Source organism: Drosophila erecta, unplaced genomic scaffold (genome assembly GCF_003286155.1).
Source record: "Drosophila erecta strain 14021-0224.00,06,07 unplaced genomic scaffold, DereRS2 tig00000000-arrow-pilon, whole genome shotgun sequence".
Taxonomy (NCBI): Eukaryota; Metazoa; Arthropoda; class Insecta; order Diptera; family Drosophilidae; genus Drosophila; species Drosophila erecta.
The window spans coordinates 9,949,704-9,970,242 of NW_020825194.1; the positions used below are offsets into that span (position 1 = coordinate 9,949,704).

The 20,539-nt window shown below is 42.7% G+C and overlaps 3 protein-coding genes across 6 annotated transcripts; 2 read left to right on the forward strand and 1 right to left on the reverse strand.

Moving 5' to 3' along the window:
• The first annotated feature begins 680 nt into the window (after positions 1-680).
• LOC6555116 (elongation of very long chain fatty acids protein AAEL008004) lies at positions 681-4,939 on the forward strand. Its single transcript, XM_001982222.3, has 4 exons — positions 681-765; positions 2,837-3,017; positions 3,089-3,654; positions 3,987-4,939. Exons 2-4 carry the CDS (start codon positions 2,957-2,959, stop codon positions 4,245-4,247), a joined length of 888 nt encoding a protein of 295 aa, XP_001982258.1. The 5' UTR covers positions 681-765; positions 2,837-2,956; the 3' UTR covers positions 4,248-4,939.
• Positions 4,940-6,786: 1,847 nt separating this feature from the next.
• LOC6555117 (elongation of very long chain fatty acids protein 7) lies at positions 6,787-12,667 on the reverse strand. The gene is made up of 4 exons (XM_026975712.1): positions 12,483-12,667; positions 8,522-8,648; positions 8,270-8,460; positions 6,787-7,906 (listed from the first exon to the last, which is right to left on the reverse strand). Exons 2-4 carry the CDS (start codon positions 8,577-8,579, stop codon positions 7,187-7,189), a joined length of 969 nt encoding a protein of 322 aa, XP_026831513.1. The 5' UTR covers positions 8,580-8,648; positions 12,483-12,667; the 3' UTR covers positions 6,787-7,186.
• A 2,663-nt stretch (positions 12,668-15,330) lies between these two features.
• LOC6555118 (adiponectin receptor protein) lies at positions 15,331-19,063 on the forward strand. Of its 4 annotated transcripts, none has more exons than XM_026982763.1 (7): positions 15,331-15,538; positions 16,065-16,473; positions 17,383-17,481; positions 17,694-18,046; positions 18,105-18,406; positions 18,467-18,546; positions 18,604-19,063. In XM_026982763.1, exons 2-7 carry the CDS (start codon positions 16,108-16,110, stop codon positions 18,736-18,738), a joined length of 1,335 nt encoding a protein of 444 aa, XP_026838564.1. In that variant the 5' UTR covers positions 15,331-15,538; positions 16,065-16,107; the 3' UTR covers positions 18,739-19,063. The 4 variants fall into 4 exon arrangements, with proteins under 4 accessions (XP_026838564.1, XP_026838572.1, XP_026838581.1 ...); XM_026982771.1 differs by lacking the exon at positions 15,331-15,538 and adding an exon at positions 15,560-15,653; XM_026982780.1 differs by lacking the exon at positions 15,331-15,538 and adding an exon at positions 15,563-15,811.
• The last annotated feature ends 1,476 nt before the right edge of the window (positions 19,064-20,539 follow it).

Consider the following 20,539-nt stretch of genomic DNA (forward strand, 5'->3'; position numbering starts at 1 on the left):
TCCACTTTGATTGACTGAAAATAATTCTAAAATATCTTCGAAATCATTTTATTTTGCAAATGTTTAAATTGCAAATCTGTTTATAATGTCTTGTTATTGAAATTTTCTGGAAGCACACGCAAAGCCATAAATTCGCAATTCTCTAATTTCTGCCGCAATCGCTTTGACCAAATCGATCAAAAGTGACAACTATTCAAGAATATTTTATGATTCTTTTAATTGTACAAAAGGCTGCAGAGCCAAATAAAAAAACGAATTAAAAGCCTGGCGAATTTGGCCAACAACAGCAACAAAAAGCCGGCAACACGCACACAACACCAACATTGTCATCGCAACTATCATAGAAAAACGAGACCATACAATCGTCGATTCATTTGCGCATATAGCTTATAGCATATAGCATATAACATATAGCATATAGCGCATGGGATCCACGAGGCACAAAAGAACATCTTAACGCTATAGCTAATGTCGAAGATGAGGATGAGCAAGATGCCAAATAGCCGAGACAAAAGTTCGGCTAAACAAAAACTAAAGCTGAATCTAAAACCCCAAACTGAAGATGAACTCAAAACAGATACAGAAACAGATACATTGGCAGATACAGATACGGATACAGATACAAAAACAAATCGGAAGGCAGAGACGAAGAAACAGCAGTGCCAAATCGAACCTTTAGTCAAAATTTTTATACATAGCGCCGTACAACTCGGCGGAGCAGTTCAGTGCGCGTACAAGTCTCGTGGGTAGCGGATGCCAGCAAAGGTCTCTCCTCACTACACTATAATATACCATACTAAACTATACTATACCTCACCACCTAGTGCCTCGTATCAGCCTCATTTGAGCAAGACTAAAGATGGAACAAGACTGAAAAACAGTTGTCACGGTGTTAACATTAAGTTGTCGTCGCTCAAAATTAAGTGCACGGCAATCGAAGAGATTGCAACAGGTGCCCAACAAAAGCGCTTCATCTGTGTGTGCCAGTGTGTGTGTACATATAATCTGAGTGATCAATCAGATCAATCGCTGGATGAGAGGAGTTATAGAATCTGTGGCTCAGACTGGGTTGAACCGCCTGCAGAGGTCCCCAAAGTGAAGTTCCATAGCTATTCAATCGTCAGATCAGCTGAACAGATATGTTTTTAAAGCTTGGGCATTTCAAGAGTTAGTTATATATCCTCAAGCATAAACAAGCAACTTAGAACTTTAAGGGCTGGGAAGGAAGGCTCTGAATCTATTTACATCCTGCCTAAATTTGCTTAGAAGCACAAGTATTGCATATCTTGAGTCTTTCACTAATATCAAAGTCTGTCTTAGAACAGCGAATTATTTTGCTATAGAACCAGAAACTGCCTTATAAGAAACTGAGAGATCCCCACCTGCCATGGTCATTAAACCTTTGCGACACATATTTGATTTTTGCGAAACAAAACAAGGCCTACGAGCATATTGGGCAATAGGTGACACAATTTTCTATTTGCGCGCTCTAGGCGCCGCCAAGGTTTCCAGATCTCCGGACACTTACCAAGTGACTTACCAAGTGGAAATGCCTCCAAATTTGCTGGCGATGATCAGCCAGACACGACGGCGTCCAAGTGATGCGACATCATATGGCTTAGATCATAATTCCCACCCATTCCAGGCTACAAAAATAAAAAAAAGCAAGAAACGCATGGCAAGGTCGTGGCTCCAACTGAAAATTGATAAACTGGATTTTCTTGGCTGGTATTTGGCCAGTCTTTCTTTGCCATAACAAAAGTGTTTAGCACCTTTTGGCTTATGACAGCTATTTGACCATTCTGCGCGAACTGTTGCAGGTAATATTCAAACGGAGCCATAACACCTGAAGTGCAGGAAATGACCGGAAAGCTGAAGTCAAACCTGTTGATGGCTGATAGCCAAGTGGAGTGTTGGCCAACTTGCCCTTCAAAATATCTAGATATCTCCGTTTCATTCGTTTATTATTTCTATTTGTTTCTCACTTCGCGGACCAAGAAGCCGATCAGAATAGCCTCGAAAACGATGAAAGAAATCATAATGCTATTCGATTATTTTGTGGTCTTAATCGGCCTTAGCCAAGTTCAAGTGTGAGTCGACTTCAAGTCAAGTCAACAAACGTGATGCTTGGAATTTGGCATAGGTGCTTGATAACTTGATGGTTTTCTAATGCCCCTTGGAAGAGCAAGTTCTGCGCGGTGATTAATCATCGAAAGTACTACTTCACTCTGTCCCACTTCGGACTAAACGACTTCTGTAGAAGATCTCCGAGATCCGTAAGAGTGGCAAGCCCCATCTCAAATCCAAACAAACTGCAAAACACAAATATAATTTAGCTGGGTGTGCTAGTGGGTTTTATGCGTTCCACACGTGAGGCACCGAGGTACTGAGCTACTGAGGCACTGAGGCACTGCCCAATTTACTCGGCTCTTGGATTGTGAGGCAACCGTGGGCTCCATATGGAGTTGAAGTTTTGAGGTGGCCACCAATTTGTTGCGGGCTGTTGTGCGCTGCGGTTGTTTAATTCATAATAATGAATATAATTTACTGTTACTGTTACATGATAATTTCACGGCTTTTCACCGTCACCGTCACACATTTGCTATTTGCTAGTCTCCTTCGCCTTTGTTTGATTATTATTTTAATTTTATTTAGATCTCTGGGCTCGGCAACAGCAACAGCAATGTCAAAAGCTGACGCTGGAGCTGAAACTGAAGCTGAAGCTATAGCTTTGGCATTAGTTGCTCGAGAATCGCATTAACATAACTTAACTACGAAGACTCGAAAAGATCTTTCGCTCATCCAGACTCCCTTCCGATCTTCCCACTTCGTTTAGATTTCGCAAAACTCGTTCGTTGCGACGCAGGCTAAGCAGATTTTTGAATTTCACATCGAAACGATCGGCGCTATATAATCGTATTTGTGGGAACAAGAATCCAACGTGCAGATTTTAAAAATGGCAGCCGTCAACGCAACGCAGGTGGACTATTGGAACTTTCTGTTCACCGATCTGGCAGGTGAGTTTGGGGGGAACTACCTGCGTCGTATACAGATGCTGATCAAATCTATGCTATCCATTCCCACGTAGATCCCCGCACCAATGACTGGTTCCTGATCAAGTCGCCACTGCCCCTGCTGGGCATCCTGGCCTTCTACCTCTTCTTCGTGCTGTCCTGGGGACCCAAGTTCATGAAGGACCGCAAGCCCTTCAAGCTGGAACGCACCCTGCTCGTCTACAACTTCTTCCAGGTGGCGCTCAGTGTATGGATGGTCTACGAGGGCGTCGTCATCTGGCAGTACTACAGCTGGCGGTGCCAGCCGGTGGATTGGTCCCGCACCCCCAAGGCCTATCGTGAGGCCCGCGTCGTCTATGTCTACTACCTGGCCAAGATCACCGAGCTGCTGGACACCATCTTCTTTGTGCTGCGCAAGAACGACAGGCAGGTGACCTTCCTGCACGTCTACCACCACACTGTGATGCCCATGATCAGCTGGGGCACCAGCAAGTACTATCCCGGCGGACATGGCACCTTCATCGGCTGGATCAACTCCTTCGTGCACATCATCATGTACTCCTACTACTTCCTCTCCGCCTTCGGACCCCAGATGCAGAAGTACCTGTGGTGGAAGAAGTACATCACCAACCTGCAGATGGTGAGAACGCTTTATATGCTATCCGTGGATATCTATAGTATTTCAGTTTTATGGGTTGGAAAGGTTTATTGCTAATGACTCAATCTCAGAACTGAATAAGCAAGCAGCAAATATTAAAATGTATTTGTTTATGGGGCTGTGCTTGAAAGTGATAAATAGTTTTATTTTGTTGTGAGATTTAAGAAATCTACAAGTCTGTGCATTCTTAAAGCTGTGATAAAAGAGAATATCTGTAATAACTGAAAAAATATAACTAAGAGATAGATAGATACATGCTTCTTTATCGATAGCTCCAAATGGCTTCCCATTCTTACCATTATCCCTTATTGCAGATCCAGTTCTGCTGCGCCTTCATCCACCAGACCCAGCTGCTGTACACGGATTGCGGGTATCCCAGGTGGTCGGTGTGCTTCACCCTGCCCAACGCGGTGTTCTTCTACTTCCTGTTCAACGACTTCTACCAGAAGTCCTACAAGAAGAAGCAGGCAGCCGCCAAGGAGAAGGCTCTGTTGGCGGATAACAACAATGATGGATGTGCCAAGAACCTGAACAAGGCCATTGAGCTGCAGCAGGAGAAGCAGAAGGCCTTGTAAGAGGGAGGAGCACGGCCACCCACCGCCACCGCCACCACCACCGCCACCGCCACCCACCCACACACCACCCACAACACACACCCCTTCAATACTCGTACAAAAAACAAAAAAAAAAAAGCGGGCAGAAACACCCGCTGAGAGCCACCCATGTTCTATGTGCAACCTTGTTGACTAATTTCTTAAGTAATCCGCCGCCAAAAAGACGTGAAGCACGCAAAAAATGAGAAAAATAAGAAAATCAGAAACGAGACGAATAGATATTTGAGCAAATGAGGTTTTCGAGACACAGAAACACATATTATGTAAATGTAAATGTAAATTTAAATGTTCAAACAGTTGAAATGGCTTTTTGCCGCCATCGTCATCATCGCTCGCTCCGTTTGAAGTTCGCCATCGTTTCTGGCGGACCCAAATGAAAGAAGTCGTATGTCTTTCGGCCAAAACTGAAACTGAACTAAGTTAAGCAAACAGGCAGAAGAAGCGTTAGTTGTGTAAATAAGTGTAGGTACGCATGCGAATGTGTTTTCTTTAGATTTTATATACGTGTGGTATGTAAAGTAGGCATTAAACAAGTGAAAAACTAGCTAATACGAAACCATAAATACAAACACAATTTACAAATATATCTAGAATTTTTTCTACAAAAATATCGTAAAACACAATGAGTGCTATTCTTTTTCTTATGAATGGGATGTGAATGGGAATACTTGTGGTTCTAAGCTCACAAGTGTCCACTTACTGAGAAAGATTACAATTTGTCTTATGGGAATTGTTCATAGGAATTGATGCTTTAGATCATTCCTACATCAGGATCATTGTTAATAGATTGAATGATCTTGTTTGCAAAACAAAATCAAAATTAAATATTCAATGATTTTTCTATGTAACTGAATTTCCTTTAATTTAAATAATAAATCATTTAACAAAGCCTTGAAAACATTGCATATGCAGCCATTTCCTGTAATCATTTGTGTTCGTTCCACTTTGATTTATGGGCTCAAACCACTTAAACGGCATTTTTCTTTTGGGCATTGGAGTATCTCCCAATTTGCATCCCAATCTAACCATTCATGATCTCAGTAAGCCACCGATAAATCACACGAGGAAACCTTTTCTCATGGCACCAACTTAAATCGAATCAGCTGATGTATGTATAACCAAGAACCTATTCATTCTGCAGCGGAAGTCAAGATGATTTAAATATGATTGGGCGTGGCTAGTACAACAGGTCTATGGGGTGATGCTATGACGCTGCTGCTCTGGACACGATCGGTTCATGAATTTTTACGAGACTCTGGGAAGACGACCACTTGGCCACTCATTAGAGCTCATTTCGCAGGCACCTTGAACGGCGGCGAGATAAGATTTTGATAAATTCCACAGCCTTTTATTGATCAATCAGTCAAATCGGAACGGAACTGAAGCGGAAGTAAAAACGCATCTTCGAGTGGGGTTGCGGCCATCCGCCGTGCGGATACAGTATTCAATAAAGCCGGTTTGGGCACTTGACCTTGATCTTGACCACAAACACGAGAAAACAAAGCGCAGCTCTGAGCCAAAACTCGGTTTTCAGCTGGTCCCAACCGGAGTTAACTTATGCCAATATTATTCCAGTTTTATGGTCTGATCAGCATACACGTAGATTCTATCAGTCACACGATTCAAGCTGAAGGAGATCTCCGGCGCTATTTATATTTCTACCGTGAAACTGGAAAAATTTCCATAACCACAATTTAAGGCATACTTTCAGGCCGTTTTTGTTTTGAAGCCAACAGAGTGCGGCCTATGCAAATTTCGCGAAAACGAGGCTTATTTAAAATAAAACGCCTACCCATAGATACAAACCAAACTCTTCTCCAGGCCCTTGAACTTTGACTTCAATGTGAAGAAACAACAAGAGTTTCTAATCGGAATCTGCATAAATAAAGGTGCTTCATGTGATGCTGGGACATGTGTGTGAGTCAAGGCGAGGGCAGAAAAAATTGATTAGAAATTCTAATTTGGCAAAGACATTCTCCATTCGTCGCCAGGGTGTCTAAGCCTGGCCAGCAAACTGGACGGGGGACACAATGTTGCATAATCATGGCAGCACGCGTTTTAAGTTCTACACTCATAAAAATACACACAACTCACTTGGTGACATTTAAGCAGCTTGAGAATTAATATGTTCAGATTAAGTGGTAATTTTCAGAATCACTTTTTAGGGCTGCAAAATATGTGCTTGGGAAAACATCTATAATGTAATCTGTTCTCAGATCTGTTGGACAGTTGACAAGAAACAGGTAGTATATCTTCGGTTAATCGACAGATATTAATCACGTTTAATGGCCCAAGAATAGCAGATGCCTTGCAGATCTGCATAATTTTTTCTCTGCGTGTGGATGGAGCGCGTGGCCATGGTGTTGTCATAAATAATAGGATCCAAGGGGATCCGGTTTGGTTACCTAACCCAAGAGCCGCGCTTAGAAATAGAAGTCCGAAAACCCCCAAGCCCCAGCCCAAACCCGAATTTCGCCGGCAAAGAACAGACACAGACTTCTTGGTTTTATTAAATATACAAAAATCAAAGTTTTATTGAATTTTTCTTGTTTCGCGAAACGATTTACGGCTGCATTTCATTAATAAGCTCTATCACACTAGCTCACACACACTCAGCTAGAAAAACATTAACACGTACTCAGACTCACACAAACATGGCCACATTCACGCACTTAGGGTCCTAGCTACTTTTTGGGTTTGAATCATCATCATCATCCGCCTGCCCGGCATATAAACATTATACAAGTTATTCTCCGCAGACTACAGACTACTGGTAGTTGGTAAAGGTAAAAGGTAAAAGTAAAAGGTAATGGTAATGATAAAGGTAAAGGTAAGAGTTACAAACTAAGCCCCGCTCTAAAAAACGTAATTGCTAACTGAAACCCAGGCGGCATCGCCGATCATTCCAGCTTCATGGGCTTCACGCTGTTGTTGTTCAGATCGAGGTAGGCCTTTCCGGCCTGGCCATTCTGGAGCAGATGCTTTCCGGTGTTCATGGTCTGCGGCATGCAGCCCATTCCTCCGGCGGCGCGCAGAGCGGATTGGGCCAAATTGCTGCCGGTGGTGCGACTGCCGCCGTCCACAGACTTGGCCTTCTTGTAGGTCTTGCGGTAGAAGTTGCCAAACAGGTACAGGAAGATGATCGTGTTGCCCACGAAGAAGAAGGTCAGTGTCTTGGGCATGTTGCAGCCCTTGGCGCCCACGGTCAGCATGTAGCCCAGGATGAGGACGAACTGGATCAGCTGGATGCTGGTCATGTACTTCTTCCACCACAGGTACTTCTGGTACTGGGGTCCCATTGCGGCGACCATGTAGTAGAAGTACATGATGATGTGCACGCCCGAGTTCAGGATGCCAATGATCACGCCCTGCTCCCCAGGAGCGTACTTCAGGTAGCCCCAGGAGAAGAGCACCGTGATGGTGTGATGGTACACGTGGAGGAACGACACCTGGTTGTCCTTCTTGCGCAGCACAAAGAACGTCGTGTCCAGCAGATCGATGATCTTCGAGAAGAAGTAAAACCAGGCGCCGGAGTAGAGCGTCAGATTCTGTTCCCTGGTGCGGTTGATCTCGCACTTCTTCGAGAAGATCGACGACATCACATTGCTCTCTTGGATGGACTGCAAGGAATTGAAGGAAAATTAATAATACTAATAAATATTATCGTATATTCAAATTCCTTGTACGCGTGACAGTGATTTTAATTGGGGCAGTTCATTCGTTCATGCATTCATTCATTAAGGCGCAATGAAAAATTTATAGTTCAACAAATGTCAAAAAAAAAGTGCACGATAAAATGTTAAACGAATTCTCTGCACACTCGGTTTAGTTAAACATTTCTAATGCAGATACAAGTACAACCCAGCCCGCAAATTTGTATGTTCGACAAGCACTTTGCTGCTATGTTATTAAAAATGAATAATACATAAAATGAGATCGTGAAACAAGTTGAATAGTTATGACGCCCCGTTTTATGGACTCACCGTGCGGCACATCCAAATGGAGTACAAGACCTGGAAGGCATTATAGAACACCATGATGCGCTTGAGGTCCATGGGCTTGCGGTTCTTCATGTACTCGGGTCCGATCTTCAGAACGAATGCCAAGTAGACCAGGACCACGGCCACCACGGGGGCAGGGGAGCTCATCAGGAACCAGCTGTCCACCGTCTCATCTGAATGAAATTGGAATCATTAGTTTCGTTTCATATACGTTCCCAGTACGAACCAACTCACCCACTCCTTTTGAGAGGCCGGAGATGCGCTCCTCCACAATCTTTATGTAGTTCGTCATGTTGGGTTTCTGTTTCTGTTTTTGCAACTGGCAATTGGCAATTGGCAACTGGCAACTGGCAACTGGCAACTGAAAGAAAAAGGCTTTCGAGCTTTAGAAATTTTCGGCCAAAAATCGAGAATTCAGAGCCCGACGTCCGCACGCCGCGTTGCCGAAATATTGAATGAAAATAGGTATTCTAAATCGCGATCGCTTAGAGAGGCTCAGCACGTTTGTTTCTGCTCGGCTCGCCGAGGATCGTGATTCGCATCGGAATTTCTGGCGAGGCACGCCAAAGATTTATTAATGAAAGGCGCGAAGAAATCGCTTATTGAGTTATCCCCAATCGAATGATGAATGACGACAGCAGGTTGGCGGACACAGATAAGGCTGATGCAGCTTTGCGATATGCTCTTATATAGACATATGTATCTGATCTCTGGATTCAATGGCCGAACGAAAATGTCTTGAAGAACCAAGATTCTTGGCTGAGGCCAAGACCGCAAGTCAGTGGCTGGAAACCTGAAACAATCCGGACTCAAGGCTTCATTTGAATTTCTCGCCTTGGCACTAAAGTTAAGACTAACTTTGGCATTCATCTCGGCATCTCCCTGAACATCTGCGATTCTATATTTTTTCTGCTTCTCTGTGTTCAGATAAAATCGGCGAGGCACTCGGACTTTATGTTCTAGCCATTGGGGCCCGTGTTCTTGGTTCACATTGTTATTTAAATTGCACACGGAAAAGTTTGATTGAAAATGACCCATCAAATGTATTCAATTACACGGCAGACAGAACTCGTTTCTTATGTAACTTTTCGAGGCGTTCTCCTCCTCATTAACCACTGACCTAGCCAACTCGAACCGGAACTCGTTCGGCAGAAGATTCTCGAATATATAAATGTAAGATATGTGTATATAGGTTGGCTTGTATAATTAGCTGCGATGCTGAAAGATGTCCAGTTGGGAATGTCGCAAATTGGATCGGTATAAAACTAGTTGTCAAACGAACGAATTTAAATGCTTGTACTTTGAAATTTAAGGCACAGCCTGCTCTGTAATGATTCTCGAATGACTGGAGTTTTGTTCCCTTCTGATTGCAGCAGCACTCTTCATGGATCACATGGCGTGTAATTTGATTTGGAGAGCCCGGCCGAAGAACAGAGCAAACACCTGCCACAGTCGCTAATTGGACACACTCGGCGTATGATTGATATGTTTTGACTACCGCTGATCGACAGCGACTGAGACTAGGTCTCTGTCAGGGTTAACCCGTTCGCAATCGGTTTCGCCTTCCCTTAGCCATATTGCTAAATAGCTATATGGGTATACTATAGCACGGCGTAGCCATTCCCAGACCCATTCGTATGCAAGACACTTGGCACCCATATAGACTGACACTGGAGACAGGAAAAGTGAGCTGGCTGCCGCATCAGCCACATCAGCCACATCATCATCATCATGATCACAGTCGACCAAAAATGTGACGCCAATTGAAAGTCAGGCGAGTGTTCCGCTGGCTGCCTTCGCAGCTGCTGACGTTGATCCCCCTTTTGCTACGCCCCTTTTGGTGGGCAGCCCCCTTTTTGGGAAACCCCAGCACCTTCTGGTGCCACACTTTCGGATATCCAAAGGCCACATCTATACACACCGCTTCAGTATCCACTACGGCAGCGGAGCACAGATTCTGTGAGCAGGTCTTCCGCCTTAAATAAATTTAAAATAAACGCAGAAGCAGCCAGCAACGACATTCTGCCGCGCACGCATTAAAATTATGTGTATTGTATGCATAATTGATTTTCGCGTTTGCCAATTTTTGTACCCTTTAAGAGCTGCTGCCTTGTCAGCAGTATCAGAACACTCGATACTTGGGTACTTGGGTACTTTGGCACTCGGAACTGGGAACTGGGAACTGGGTTTACCCAGCACTCGAACACGGCTTTGCCATAATTTCAAATGTAGTGACTAATCCGAAAAGTATCTAAATATCCAAAGCGCCGCACAGACGTCTGTTTCGGTGCGGAAAAGCACCGAAAAAAAGCGTTAATTTTTACGAATTTAACTCTAAAAATAAAAGGTTCGGGTAAAAACAACTTAATTTGCCACTAATTCGAAATCTAATGAAGGCCGATGGGGCATTAGTCTTTCATCTGCGCATTCGTCTCTGTGTATCTGTATCTGTATCTGCTGCTGCCATTTAAACATTGTTAATGTGCCGCCAGCAGAAATCTGCAAGTTTTGCATGTTTGTTTTTTGCAAGTTTGCGCCTAGAAGCACAAGTATTTTGTGTGTTATGTCGCCACGTGTTTACACAAGAAAAAATATTATTTATTTTGGGAAAATCTTCAGTGTCTGCAATTTATGATAATCAACTAGTTTTGGTTGCTTGCAAGGAAACTAAATATTTTTATATGAAACATATTTATTTCTGGAAATTGCAATATTTATATTCGCAGATCTCCTAAAAATTATATAGCTACAATGATAGTGCTGTGTAAATTGCAGTCCAACGGGGCGGATGTTTTTCTATAGCTCACAGACAGCACGATTTTCACACGCACTTGAGTGTTTGCCGAATGACAATAATTAGTCATGTGAAATTCCCGAATACATTAGTCTATTGAAGTTTGGATATCTGGGAGGTGTTGCGATGCAATCGAATGGCTCCATAAAGGCATGAGTTCTGAGTAGAGGGTATGTCGCCGGCTCGAGCAAACCGAAAATTCTTGAATTTTCCCCCATTGTTTTCCCGACGTGGCTCCAGAGTGCAACAGGTTAATCATTTAGTTTTGCCTGTGTCAAGTGCATATGTTTTATGGTTTCATGCTTGCTTAACGCTGTAAATTAATTTTTTTTTGCCAGCCGAGGCATTTACAGAGGAGGCACAAAAACGCGTCGAGTCAGTCAGCAGTTGGCAAACCGCAGAAACGCCACATAGATACATCCATAACAATAACCCACACGGTAAGAAATATTTTAATATACGATTGAACACAAATTTTGTTAATTCCTTTCCTTTTTTAAGAAATATATGAAGTCCCCTATAGTTTTGTGAAATTGTTTAAAGATCGAAAGCTAAGAACCTTGCATTTGGATTTTAGTATAGTTCAAGCAAACCGTTTGAATATTAACAACAAGATTGGTTAGGATATCTAAAAACTCTGGTGAGCCTAATATTATTTAGATGTTTAAAGTTTAAAATTTGTTCTATTCGGTAATTGACATAATTTATTATTTATTATTTGAAACCCAACATCTTTTTTCCCAGTGCGTCTTAAGCCAGAGTTTGTTGCTGGTGACTTTTTTGGGCCGACTGACAACCTTTAATTACTCTGTAAATATTTGCGGCGTTAATTGGATTTTTTCCTGGCCCAAACGAAACCCTCTGCCTGAGTTTTCGTTAGAAACTGTAACGGATATGGGCCGTGGTCTCTTCGTGGGAACCGCGTCTTCCAATCTGTTTGCCTAACCATGAAATGTGGTCATCTTCGCGAGGGGGAGTGTTTCGTTGGCCGTAGCTGCAGGCGGCCATTTGTTGGCGGTTATTGAAGGCCATTTGGCTGGTGCAGCTGCAAATTGAATCGCAATCGATTACAAGTTCAAATCGTTTAGATTTGGCCGCCTCAATGCTGCAGCCAGAGTCTTGGCCTTGGCTGACTGGCAAAATTGCAGCTCCTCAAGCGAGTTTTCAGCATTTAATCTATGTACGATGCATTGGGTTAAGGTCGACGAGAAATATCAGACGGCCCAATGGCGGTGGCAGCGGAGTTAGCCAGGCTTAAACCAGCCACTGCCAATCGAGCTCTCCGCGTTTTCTTTATTTTTTCTTATTTTTTTTTTTGCGCCCAAGAACTGCTCTCTAATTTATGCAACACTTTCACGCCTTCTGGTTGCCCCAAAAAATGAATCCATATCACTTCCGTACCTGTTGGTTTTTGGCTGACGCGACTCCCTGCTAACTTGGCTAACACACACACGCACTGGCGCGCACACACACTATCGCACTACGACCGTAGCCTGCAGATTCAGTTTCAGTTTACGGACTCGAAACTCGGATTCGGATTCGGACTCGGATTCGACTGCGGCAAACGCCAAGAAGACACTAATATGGAGTTCTACCCGCTCGGCTGTATAAATAAACAAAATGAACGCGCTTCGCAGGCCGGCCAACATTTGACGCCGCAGTCGCTGGCGACGCTGGCAGCGCAGTCGACGGTCGGCCCGCACGGCGTATACTTAACCTTTTTTTTAGTTGATTTTTGCGTCACTCGGGCAGGTTCGATACAATGCAAGTCGAAGTCGCGTTAATGGCCAATTTAAGTTGAGCGGCGTATTTTTTTGTTTTAATTTTTTCTTTAGAAACATTTAGTATTGGTTTCTTTCTTAACTGATTTTTGGTGCTTTCTGGTGGTAAGGTCAAGTTTGAAGCCATTAAACCGAATGTCTGCGGCGAGAAAAGAAAGCAAAACTGCTGGCAGCAGCAGATAGGCCAATGCTTTTTCTTCGTTTATTTTGAACAAGTTTATTAACCCTTTCCCGGTTGGCCAAAAAAACATGCAGATCCTATCGCAAAAAGAGCGGCAAAAAGAAAACGAAAGCAAAGAGGGAAGAAAAACAGTACACCGTGAAAACAAAACTTATTTGGACATTTCCAACCACTCTAGTCAAAAATCAACAATTTGTAATAAGTTTTCTGTCTGTACATAGTTAGAACTTAATGAACGTCCAGAGAACATAGTTTGAGACAGTAGTTCATCATCATAAATTCTTACGATACAGCGGAAAACAATCTTATGTTAAGATCTTATGCCACTGAAAGTGTTTGGAATGAATTTCTAAAAACTGTTATGTGCACATTATATATATACATTATGTGTCGCGATTTTAGACAGCACCGTGGAGTTTATATCTTTATTATTTGCTTTGACCTTTCAGTGATAACTCAGGTTAATTGGATTTTGCGTCATCCTCGTTACTTTGTTTTGATACTGCGATATTTTTGTAGGAAAATGTCTCTATAATAGAATGGTCAAGAAATGTACAAAAAACAGAAACCTTTTGTTAATAAAACTGATCCGGCATGACCCTTTTAAGAATGTATAAAATTGGTATAGAAAATATTATATTTTTATAAGTTCTTGTGCTATCTTGCAATTTTTCTTTCAGTGTGCCCTATTCCAGCAACAAAATTGGCTTTAAATAAACCGCTAGACAATTGATTTATTATCGCCGTCACGTCATTGAGACGGACTCAATTGGCAGCATAGTTATATATGTATATATATGCATGGAAATGTGGGGGATGACACGCCCCAACGCTATAATTGGCACTTACTTAACCGCGTTTACGGGCGCAGTTAACACATTTCCAGGTCAATGGGAAGCGATTATCCGTCCATGAATGGGTCGATTTCACGCACTTACTCTCACCGGTCTCCCGATTCCCAGGTGATCTGTGTGACCCATGGCTGTGCTCCACACACGTGCTAAGTGCCCGGTCAAATATTACAATGTTTGTCAAGCTCGATGCACTGCAACTGCGTTGGTCGCCACACTTCCGGGTCTTTAGCATTACCATTTCCATTTCTATCACATGTCGGCGAACAAAATCCAAAAGCCGTTTTGCATTGGTTATCGCATAGTCGACATTCAAAGCGCTCGCATAATCGGCGCTTCGCTTTTGTGATTAAGACCCTGAACTTCAGCGCTAGTAAATGTATTAATATAGTCTATTAATACCGCTAGTCGGGGTCTGTGCGAAGTCTGCTCCTTGGCCGCGTTTCTAACGTAGCTGATCAGAACGCCGAGAGCTGATGGATGATATTGGCCTGGATTGGTCAATAAGGTAGTAGTATCTTAATGGTCTGCCCATGAGGAAAGCAAGTTCTGTAGTCGCATATTTGAAATTGAAATCGCTTAGCAAAGATGAACGACTCTTGACTAAACATACTAGCTTTTATGTGCAATAAATATTCAAAGGGCGCTATTAAAACGTAGTTAAATTGCGCTATTAGGAGGCTGCCAAACAAGTGAATCTTTATTGGGCCTGCATGGCTGGTGATATTTCCTCACTAGCAAAATACCACTTTGTCTGCCCAATTAAGTTTCTCTATTATTAGAATTGTTATTTGCCTACATTTGTGAGTTTTTATAACATGCTTATAAGTGGACATTCTTGTATTGTTTGAATTTCATAACCACTCGATCTTAATTTATTTCATAATATCCCCAAATACGAGTACATATATATTAAGTGAGTTGTTTTGTTTGTGTCTTTCCAAAAGTATGCAAAGAATGGAAGATACTTAAGTAGGTTAAATATCAGGGAACTACACATGCTAATTCATAACTACCAGGCTTAAGTCGACTTCATTGTTCAAGGTCTTTAACGAGATGCCTTAACAATTTTTAAATGATTTCTCTGTTACTGAAGTGTTTACAAGATAGGTGAAAATTTTCTATTCATATAATATACGTCATGTAATTTCGTCACGGTAATTTCTCATGAAAAGAAAAACAATGCATGAGAATTATTTACGCAAATATTCAATATTTGGCCAAGTACCACCTTTGATCGCCAATAAAAAGTTGTTAGCTCTCCAAAAATGGTTGACTTATAACGAAAGCAACTTGTTTACCGGGAGCCATGCGATTTGCTGATTAGTTTTTTCGAATATTGGCGCGCTCTGCACAGAGTTGCCACACTGTTTTACAGAGCTATGACGACACAGTAGCGATAACCGCCGTTAACAGCTGGGTCGTCACAGTATGACCGCATTTCCCTTGTTGCCATATGATTGCCAGAGATTTTCCCTTTCGCGTTTACAGTCACACTGGAAAAACACAGAAAAATTAAATTAAGAAAAAACAGATGAAAAACTGCAATTGAACACAATTGAAGCAAGTGCAGCCACTTGTTTTTCGCGCCAGTGTTGACTTCTGGGCCTGCCGTCGAAGCCACGCCAACTGCACGCCTCTCGAGTGAGTGAATAGTGACGAATCGCCAGTGAAATCGTGTGATTAACCCTTCGCTGGCGTTGTGACACTTTCTGTAACTTCGTATTAAAAAAAGGGCAGCTGCGCAAGTGGAGTGCAGGTGGGGGTTAAACCAGTTGGTAGTATTCCATTTACACGTGGCCTTTTAGCTGAATTTTCCATGCACTTGCTATCTATAATGGTTTCCACGAAACCCTGAACTGTACCTTAACCCACTGAGGATCGCACTCCCATTTGGACCCCATCTTATGTAAAAACGTAATTGGCAGCTACTTTCCTAAGTGATCAAACACACAAAGCCACAAGATACAGACTTAAGTACTACGTAGAAGTAACCAATTCACTGGGGAACAAAGGTCGTTTCATACTATATGGCCAAGCGATCGGAACAGACCAATAATAAACAAATGAAAAAATATCAAATTCCCCAGACGAGCTAGCGTTGAACTAACTCAAACGATTCACATTGCCTTCGAACGACTAAATTGAACAGAACGTATTTCTCTTCCAGACACTATTTGTGGATTGCAAAAGGAATCCGGAATCGTAAGGCCATGGATTCGGCCACAAATCTCCTGGAGCGTCAGGGCTCAGCGGCTGATGTGAGTGGCGGGAGCCATCCCGCCGAAGTAGAGGTAACCACCCAGGCTCGTGCCACTTTTGGCATGGACGCCGAAGGACATGCTACCGAGGAGGCAGTGACCACCACCACGGCCACCTTGCGTAGGGAAGGATCCGACGAGGACATCTTTGAGCAGGTGCAGATGATTCTGCGCAAGCGACGTGGCTGGGGGCCGGAGGACTCGCTCAGCCCCAATGATCTGGACATTCTGGAGTACGACGATGAGTTGGGCGAGGAGGATGACGCCGGTTGTCCACTCCCCTCGACCCCGGAGGACACACAGCTTATTGAGGCGGAGGTGAGTCGGGGCTACCAACGTACATTTCCACCAGGTGGAATAATTACGAAATGCAATTGTCGAATCATGTGGCGCAGCTCTTATCTCTGACCCACCACCATGTGGTTATCGGTTGCCACTTGTTAGTCGCAATTTTCCCTCTGCGCAGGCAGTCGTTTCAAAGTCGGAAGTCTTATCAATTCAAATGTAGCATTGGACAATGTCTATTTGCCACATTAAAATGTACCATAACGATTGTAGTAAAACCTTATCGTGGCCATTTCTCCTTTTTTATGACTCACTAAATACTATTGCTCAATTTAAAGCATCCAATTCCACAGCCACTTTAAAGTTGTACCTTATCTATCGTTGCCTTTAATGTCTGGCTGAAAGCTGTCAAGTAAAATTTCCTTGACTTTGAGCCGTATGCTCTAGACAATCAGCACTTTAGTTCACCGGCTTTAAAGGTCAGGCTTAGATTGATTGCAAAAAGCTTCGGAATAGCCCTTTATACGACAGATGCTAGAAAACAAACAAAAATTCACGTCGATGCGGTGCTGATAATGCCCGGAGAGCTTATCTTATCGCGGAACGCATTCGGTGCTTTCTTGTTCCGCCAACAAAGACTAAACAAATTGAGTATGCGACTGGCATAGACCTCACAGTACAATCGCTTATTGCTTCGCACATTTAGTTCTAGTTCCGTTCGAATCTCTGTTAGCCGTTCAGGATGCAGACGCAGCCGGAGGTTATAGTGCGTGTGAGCCCGGAGCCGGATCTCAATCAAGAAACTTACAGAACCCAGGACACAGTCAAGGAGCAAGCTAAAAATCCCGTCGTTAGTCCCATTAGCTCTTAGTGTTCCATTGCCATTTAGCTTTTCATATCCGCTTTGAGGGCTGTTTAATGTCTTATCACTCTATTCCACAGATGACGGAAGTGCTGAAGGCCGGAGTTCTCTCCGATGAAATTGATTTGGGCGCATTGGCACACAATGCCGCCGAACAGGCAGAGGAGTTTGTGCGCAAGGTAAGCCATGTGATTCAGCCAAGTGAAGAATGGTTTTAATGGAAGATACTCGTCAAGATTTGTGATTTTGTCGCTTTTGTATTTTTTGTTTTGTTTTTATTTTAATAAATAGTTTTAAGTGTTTGATTTCTGTTTTTCTTTTGTGTGGTGCTTATAATTAGCTATCTAATTTCTGTAACTATTTGATAATTTCTTCTTTATTTCGATCTTAGGTCTGGGAGGCTAGCTGGAAGGTGTGTCACTACAAAAATCTACCCAAGTGGCTGCAGGATAACGACTTCCTACACCGCGGCCATCGCCCACCGCTGCCCTCTTTCCGTGCGTGCTTTAAATCGATTTTCCGCGTACACACGGAAACAGGCAACATCTGGACACATCTTCTTGGCTGCATCGCCTTCATCGGCGTGGCTTTGTACTTCATCTCGCGTCCCTCGGTTGAGATCCAAACACAGGAGAAGATCGTTTTCGGCGCCTTCTTCATCGGGGCCATTGTATGTCTAGGATTCTCATTCGCTTTTCACACACTGAGCTGTCATTCTGTAGAGATGGGAAGACTGTTTTCGAAGTAAGTATTCCTCGACTAATTGAATGGATATCCCATTAATTGTTTTGCTTACCTGCAGACTTGACTATTGTGGAATTGCGCTGCTGATCATGGGTTCCTTTGTGCCTTGGCTGTACTATGGCTTCTACTGTCATTACCAGCCAAAGGTGATATACCTATCTGTTGTGAGCATTCTGGGCATCCTCTCCATCGTAGTCTCGCTATGGGACAAGTTTTCGGAGCCGGCACTTCGTCCCTTGCGCGCTGGCGTGTTTATGAGCTTTGGCCTGTCCGGTGTGATCCCAGCTATTCACTACAGCATCATGGAGGGCTGGTTCAGCCAGATGAGCCGCGCCAGTCTGGGTTGGCTGATTCTGATGGGTGAGTGCTCCTAAATATACATTTTTAAGTAATGGTAATACAATGACAAAATACTTGTAGGCCTCCTATACATTCTTGGCGCGTTGCTGTATGCCCTCCGTGTTCCCGAGCGCTGGTTCCCTGGAAAGTTCGACATTTGGGTACGGTTCTAGATGGTATTTACCTTTGCAGTTTTCTGACATTGTTTGATTTTTCAGGGTCAATCACATCAAATATTCCACATACTGGTCATTGCGGCTGCCTTTGTCCACTACCACGGCATCTCTGAAATGGCCATGTACCGTGTCATGTATAGCGAATGCACTGTTCCCATCGAACCAATAACCTTTTAGATGCTGAAGTAGATGCCAAGGAACAATCATCGTAAAAGCACATACAATCCCATTCATATTAATACATATATTAATGCGAACTAGCGCAGTTTTACAATGCAACCTGTTTAGCGTTTGGGGAGCATTTGTACCTTGTTATACAAAATCAACGGAACCATATTCAAGACACAAACACACACTTTACACACAATTACGCGCATTTATCATCAAAATCTAACATATAAAAAAAGATAGCAAAAACAGTTGATTGTCGAATGAAATCTGCAGTAGAGTAATTAATATATGTATGTACAATTATTTATAAAATTCCCATTTGTCTACTTAATGTTGTCGTAAGTTGATTGGCTATTCGAGTAGTGCAGATTTGCTTGCAGCTGAAAATGGGAAAACGCATGATTGCGATATGGCATTCGCTCAAGAGTTCCAATGCTAAAAGAGTGAAAGGAGCTAAAATGACAGCCAGCGATTTCTACTTTAAGTTATGCAATTAGTTGATCCCATTGTGGCATTAGTGTTTATTTAGAGTTGTTAGGGTTGTACGGAGTTATGAACATACATACATTTCGAACGTTAATTGAGGTCTGATTTTACATCCACACACACTGCACACCACAAATTACGCGTCCCTGCACACACACAGCAGAGCATAGCGCAAGGAGCCTAAGATATTATATCACCATATACATTATAAATGCAGAGCTATCATAAAACATAAAGCGAATCAAAACAATAAAAAACTGAGACTTCTAAAAGATCGTGTTGGTGCAGATTTCTTTATTAAGCCATATATTTTATTTCTTGGCGCAAAAACTGTTTTAAGGTTTGCTGATTGCCATTTGGCAATTCTGCGGTTGCCATCACCCTAATGCCTAGTCATAAATATCGCTGCAGAGAACTAGAAATCCGCATCGGGGTTACTAGTGGAGTTCAGTCTGCTGATGACTGGGCGAATGATCAGTTGACTTTGACCCCCTTGATGAAGTGAGCAGCCGTGGTCTAGTCTCTAAAATCTCGGATCTCGATCTGATTCCTCCGCTGCCTTGTGTTCTATGCGTCGTCATTGTCTTCGCCGTGTGCCAGTTTCCATCAACGAATCCGCAGATCGTTAAACCTTTTATTTTGCACGGCGCAAATAAATCGAACTTTGTACTTGACAACTCGTCGGCACGTGTCTTTCAACTAAATGCGATTGCAGTGGTTTTATTTTACCTACAAAATTCAAGTTCAGCAGAAAAAAACCAGCAAATGACTTGGTCGAAATAAGGCGAAAATCAGTTCGGAAGTTGGGCAAAGTGGGAGAAAACCAAAGTCAAAGAGAAATATTTTAAAAATGTCTTAATGAGGCGTAGGCATGTGCACAGCTAAATGGTACAGTGCGGCTTGGACTAGATGATTTTAAGGACTTCACGCATTCACGCAGATCAAAGAAAAGCTATTCATTTAAATAGTTAAATATTGAATACATATATGTAATATATATATATTGTAATTTAATATTTTATCACTCCCATCCAAGTTATCAAGTTTTCACTATAAAATCGATTCACGCATCAAACATTTTTACTCCTCTTCGCCCTCGTGCGGCGTTAAATCCAAAGATATAACTTAAAGTCAAAATAATTTAAAAAGCTAAACGAATGTGTAAATCCAGCCTGCGCTGAATGAGGAATGCAAATCAAGTGGGCCCCAAAAGGTGCCAGATGGGGAAATGGTTGTGCTGTATAAGGCAAGTATTAAGATTAATCGTCACTGTTTTGCCCTGGTTTATGCAAACCTAATTGGAGTTATCTTCAGTTTTTAT